The following is a 6,415-nucleotide window of genomic DNA, read 5'->3' on the forward strand; positions in this document are numbered from 1 at the left end:
CCCACACACACACACACACACACACACACACACACAATTCAAACACTTTGACCAAGACTGTAATAAAGAAAAAAACAACAACAGCGGAACTCAATATTTCTGTTCAGTGAGCCCGTTCCTCCCTGTGTGTCTGGAGCATTCCTCCAGCTGTGGGTCACTGGCTCGGTTCAGCCCACTCATTGTGGGTTGTGGAGAGAGGTGGGTGTGTAATCAGTTCATTCAGACTTTAGTGCTCAAGGTGGTTTCTTTAATCGGCCTCCTCCGTCTCAACAACAGGACTGGAGACTGGAAAGATGGTCGGGGGAGGGAATACTCACTGTCCAGATTAATTAATGGGTCTACAGACTTTTGAGCATCACTGGCCTCCGTCAAAGGTTTGCAGTTTCGATATTTCTCCACTGTGGGAGGAAAAATAACATAAGCGGTCAGTGCAATGCAAACAAGTGGTCTCAAGTTGTCAAAATCATTTGGTAGGAAATCTAGGAATATCTTGCATTAAGCATTTCTGAGGATAAATGGAATCAAGACAGCTGCAAAAGCTACATGTTATTGTACTGCCATCTAGTGGTGTGGGATTGATCATAATAAAAGGACAGAACAGGCATGTTATAATAATAATTGGCCATTTTGTGTTCACTTGGCTAATTAATTTTTGTTTTTTGAGAGCAAATAGTGTGTAAGTGTTCATCTAATTTTCTTATTTATACAATACAGTTTCTTATGCTCACCAAGACTCCAAAAATCATGAATCAATGTTTTCCATTTAAATATATTTTATTCCTTTGATTAAAAAAAGTTGAATTTACATTTAATGTCTAATGTCATTCTAATATGCTTATTCGATGAACAAGAAACTTCTTATTATGATCAACGATGCTTCATATTTTTGTGGAAACCATGATAGAATTTTTCAGGATTCTTTGATGAATAGAGAGTTCACAAGAGCAGTCTTTATTGGAATCAGAAATCTCCTGTAACGTTATAAATGTCGTTATTGTATTGTGTATATGTGCCAACCTACTCTCTGAATGTTGTATCAGCTATTAAAAGAACTATAGTAGTCAACCACTGGTTATCCTTTCAAATAAATAATAATCATACCATTGTCTCCATACTCAAAACGAACAGCAAGACCCAGCAGCCAGTCAACAGTCTCCTGTCTTTCCTGAGCGCTGAATGGACAGTTCACATCTTGAAGGTACTGCAAACATACATGTATTTATATATAATAACAAAGGACATGATACACTTGAGGGTATTAATTCCTTTAGGCATACAAACAGACATTAGACATACAGTGGGTACGGAAAGTATTCAGACCCCCTTAAATTTTTCACTCTTTGTTATATTGCAGCCATTTGTTAAAATCATTTAAGTAAATTTTTTTTCCTCATTAATGTACACACAGCACCCCATATTGACAGATGAGGGCACATTTCTCCAAAAATGTAATTTTAATATCATTAAAATACACTTGAATTGAGATACATAGACTTTACTAGACTGGTTATGCTCTGCTGTTTGCTCTCTTATAAAGAATAACTATACGGTATAATGTGAAATAATAGGCATATAACATCATTTTTTAAATAAATGGATGGAAAACGGCATTATATTTGCTCAAGTATTGAATGTGTACCTGCAAACATAGATTTTCAAAATGAATTGTTGCAAAATAACACACAACACTGTTCCACACCGTTCAATCTTCTATTATGGGGATACTTTACGCACTGAAAAAATATATTCATATTTTATATTATGTTGAGTTACTTCTTGGTTTGAAAAAAAGCGAAACACTATGTTTTTAAATAAAACTTTTAAATTGTTTATTTCTTACCTTTTTATCTTCTCATACCCTTTTCCCAGTTTTTTTTTATTAATATATTTTGTGTATTGCATGAAAGTGGTTATATAATTTATGGGGGGCATGAATGTAAAATAACTGTTTATTCTGTCCTGATATAAACTGTTGCTTTATTACTTAATGCGTGTCAACTTTATAAAACACTGTATAATAATACACTAATTATAATTTATAATCATATAATTTATTATTTATAATATTATAAATTGAACTGTTATAAATATTTGCTATTTATTTAATAATTGCGCATGAACAATTCCTCATTGTGTTGTTTATTGCAGAAATATAATTCAATACAAAAGAAACAAATACAAAGAACATATGGGGGAATACAAAGGAGAGAGAAAAAGAAAGGGGAAAAAATTACAATTTACCTAAAAAACGTTCTATAATAAGAGATGTCTTCAGAGCTTTTTAATTAGAGGAGACTTTTTGAAGAGTTAATGTAGATCAGAAGAAAATATTTTGCAGTTGGGTTTAAATGTAAGGTAAGTTATCTAGCTTTGTGGATATCATACAAATAAAGGTTAAGACATCATCTAACTCCTTATTTTCAACCACTGTGTTTTGTATTTTTGATCAGTCGTGTTTAAGGCCCTGCATTCTCCCTCCTGGACACCTGGGTGCAGCAGAACATCTCGAGCTTGTCGGGACGCAGCAGGAGCTCGAGTCGCCTTGTTGCTTTGGCGAAGGGCTTTGTACGTACAATACAACAGTGAAGATCTAAAGACATTTAAAACATCAAGAGAACGCATGAAATCCCCCGTTTGACAGCTGATATTTATCTTTTCGTAAGTAGACATTTACAACTCTCACGCAAATCTCTTTCAATGTAAAGCATCATTTCCTCTCTGTTCCCTCTCATATGTAGCCTGCTAGCGTTATGCTAATGCTAAACGCGGGTCTGTGAGTACGATGCTGATGATCAGTAGTTTCGTCCTCCGTTCTCATGGTAAAACCATTCATAAGCGCTCGAGATCGCCTTTTTAAAAGATATTGGGTTGCATTATTAACATGGCGGAATAATGCAATGCATGCAGGGAGTGCTCAGATTCATGCAGTAACTGCTGCACAACGTGTGCACGTGTGGGTTATTAATGGTAATTAGTGCACAATATTAATGGCTGAAAGCAAATCCTGTATCATGGATATACCTGTTCTTACCAAGGACTCTATTTAACTACTAAACTGTTGCTATTTACATTAGTGGTCGACCGATATGGGTTTTTTGACAGCTGATACCGATATCTTGGAAAACGGGGTGGCCGATATAATTTTATTTTAATTTATATTTAAGAAATTTGAAATCATTTGAAAATGGATTCAAAATAATTGTGTAAAATAAGCATACTTATACTTTAGAAGTCAAAGCATTTTTCACAAATAAATATTTAATAAAAATTAGGGCGGCACGATAAATCGCATGCGATATTTAACGCGCATCTTATCAGTAAAGCCGGTTCTGTAATCAGCGGTAAATCTCCATCACGTACGAGCTTTCACATTGAGCAGCATTAACTACACAGAGCCGTTGTTCACTGACAAGCTGCGCAAAACCACGTTCAGATTCGCGTGATTTTTTGCGCAGCTCTTCGGTGAACAACGACTCTGTGTAGTTAACGCTGCTCAATGTGAAAGCTCGTACGTGATGGAGATTTACCACTGATTACAGAACCGGCTTTCTGACAAGATGCGCGTTAAATCGCATGCGAGATTTATCGTGCAGCTCTAATAAAAATCTAATTAAAAAGGAAGTAAACACTGTAACCAACAGGGCACTCAGTATTCGGTTTGTGTGCATTGGGGATCATATTTTTAATTTTTTTTTCAAATAAAGCCAAGGTAACACTCATTTTACATACAGCACGCAATGAAAATGACATGAATATGATGGTGGGCAAATGCGTAAAGTGCAGCATAATTTGAAATCACTAGTTTAAAGTTTGTCGATCGCGCGTCTCCAGTCAAGCAGAACTCTCCTCCTGTCTGCATTCAATTTGCACGGATCGACCGTCACGCAGAGAACACGCGATCATGCAGGATACAAATGCACACGTCACAAGATCTCAACTAGATTCGATTAAGTCTGCAAGGTTTGTGAAATTAAATGTTCATTAATCATTCAAAGATTTGTTTACATTATATAAATGCGTATTTGCTGAATGCTGATGGCAAACGAGTAAGTATTATAATGTTTGCCTTTCTATTACTAATAATATTAAAGCAATCGTTATAATACTTTGTATACAATTTAATTCCTTTGTTTAACAGTTCTATCTGATTATTAGATAGACTTCTATCCATATTAGACAGAACTGAACGACGACAGCGAACAAGAGGGAGAATGTGAGCGGTGTGTGCTCAAGCGCTGCCGTTCTAAGCAGCGTCAAAATAAAAGTCCCACCTCGAACACATCGGCCAAACAGAAAAGCTTATCGGCCGATGCCGATATTTGAAAAATTCCAAATATCGGCCTTGGCGATATATCGGTCGACCACTAATTTACATATAATGTTCTTTCCTACTATGCAGTAAATGTTTCCATCATACTTGGTCAAATATATACAATGTCACAATGAAACGGTTGTAGCGATATATTGTGACGTACTTCAGAGTATAACAGATTATTGAAAAATAAAAGAATGTCTGCCCCACTTTTTCAGCACCCTTGGTTCCAGAAGTGTTTCTCTTATAAGGATTTTTAAAAAGTTTTCTTTAAAGAGTTATGAGCCATGAACCGAACTAACCAGGTGAATCACAACATTACAAACTTTGGTTTGAAGCAAAAAAATATTTGAAAATCAGACAAAAAGACAAAGGTGTAAGACTGTGTACTTAATGGCTTTAATGAGGAAAAGAACTACAATCCCATGAAGCATTGCAAATGACAATCAGATTTAAAATAGTGTAGTAATATGTAGGGCTGCACAATGCTGTCAGTAATTTAATGTTAGTTAATGTAATAAACTAGCCATAAATAAGGCCTGATTCCTGCAGTAATATTTTCAATTTGTCGGTGTAATTTTCCATGCAGAAACACTGCACATTTCCATTTTCTTAAATGTAATAAAACTTGACTCAGTTTTATGTTCTTGACATTTTCAAGCTGCTTTGCAAAATATTGACTACAGTGTTTTTTCGGTTCCAGCAGTGAACCCACGTAATGTCACAGAGATCGACGCGTGAACATGAGACTGAGAGTGCAGGTTTGCTGTCAGATTTATTTGGATCTCTCTGAGTTTCATATGGCATGGGAATGATTTAGCTAGGCTTTAGTATAAAACTAAATATGAATAGGACTCAATCACTGAATGGATGGAAATGTTTGAGCAGTGGCCTGGTAGTGTAAGTGCCCTGGCATGTGCTATTGTGATATTCCTGCAGCTTGCATATATATATATATATGTATATGTATATGTATATGTATATATATATGTATATGTATATGTATATGTATATATATATCTGTATTGTTAAAAGCGCTATATAAATAAAGGTGGCTTGACTTGACTTGACTGGAGTAATGACTGCTGAAAATTTAGCTTTGCCATTACAGGTATACATTAAAGGCTTGGTTCACCCAAAAATGAAAATTCTGTCATTAATTACTCACCCTCGTGTTGTTCCAAACCCGTAAGACCTTCGTTCATCTTCGGAACACAATGTAAGATATTTTTGATGACGCAAACATTTTTATCATTACGCTGGTCGGCGCCACCACACGCTCGTGTCATGATACTGACGTGAACGCACATCCACAAGTGACGCAGTAGAAACTAAAATGTGGAATAAAGTCGTTATTTATGTTTTCTTTGCACAAAAAAGTATTCTTGTAGCTTCGTAACTTTACAGTTGAACCACTGATGTCACACGGACTACTTTGTCAATCATCTTGGTACTTTTCTAGACCTTGAACGTGGTAGTTACCTTGCTGTCTATGGGAGGGTCAGAGAGCCCTCATATTTAATCAAAAATATGTTAAATTGTGTTCTGAAGATGAACGAAGGTCTTACGGGTTTGGAACAACACGAGGGTGAGTAATTAATGACAATTTTCATTTTAAATACGTGAAAATAATTACATAATATTAAATGAAAAAGTGTAGGTATAATTTCTTAGCCAGAGGCCATTGTACACAAGAAAAGCATTAATTTATGTGTGGATCATGTACATGTATGTGAATTAATATGCTAACATTTTGACAACTTTGTTTTTGTTTTGTTTTTACTTTTTATTTTTCAGGTCTGCATGTACTGAATAGGTTGCCAGAGATCTCTCTATTGCTCACCCACACTTGCAAACACATATTTTGCTCATTCCATGTTGGTTGCCAGCTCTAATTTTGTTTTGCTATTTATTTGAAATATGAAGTTTACCGTAAATGCAGCTGGTACGTTTCAGTTATATGTATAAAACAGACAGTTTCAGTTTGCGTTTAAATGTTTTTAACATTTAATTTTGACATGTTTATATTATTTCAATTGTCTTGACAAATGAATGTTTTTTTTTTTTCCCTCTTGTGAATGTAAAATTACTATTCTGTAATAT

General features: G+C 35.2%; 2 protein-coding genes across 3 annotated transcripts in view; one reads left to right on the forward strand and one right to left on the reverse strand.

Moving 5' to 3' along the window:
• LOC107564979 (UPF0568 protein C14orf166 homolog) overlaps positions 1–2,504 on the reverse strand; it is a 4,582-nt gene extending 2,078 nt beyond the window's left edge. Inside the window, exons 1-3 of the mRNA XM_016250166.1 lie at positions 2,487–2,504; positions 1,102–1,201; positions 318–398 (exon numbers count right to left, since the gene is read on the reverse strand). Of these exons, the coding sequence (XP_016105652.1) occupies positions 318–398; positions 1,102–1,201; positions 2,487–2,504 (199 nt within the window). The remainder of the gene's footprint in view (positions 1–317; positions 399–1,101; positions 1,202–2,486) is intronic.
• Positions 2,505–2,526: 22 nt separating this feature from the next.
• Positions 2,527–6,415, forward strand: part of LOC107564959 (zinc finger MYM-type protein 4-like) — a 42,166-nt gene continuing 38,277 nt past the window's right edge. For both annotated transcript variants that reach the window (XM_016250138.1, XM_016250139.1), the window contains exon 1: positions 2,527–2,658. The gene's annotated coding sequence lies outside the window, so the exon portion shown is untranslated. The remainder of the gene's footprint in view (positions 2,659–6,415) is intronic.

This window comes from Sinocyclocheilus grahami, unplaced genomic scaffold (genome assembly GCF_001515645.1).
Source record: "Sinocyclocheilus grahami isolate Dianchi unplaced genomic scaffold, SAMN03320097.WGS_v1.1 scaffold972.1, whole genome shotgun sequence".
Lineage (NCBI taxonomy): Eukaryota > Metazoa > Chordata > Actinopteri > Cypriniformes > Cyprinidae > Sinocyclocheilus > Sinocyclocheilus grahami.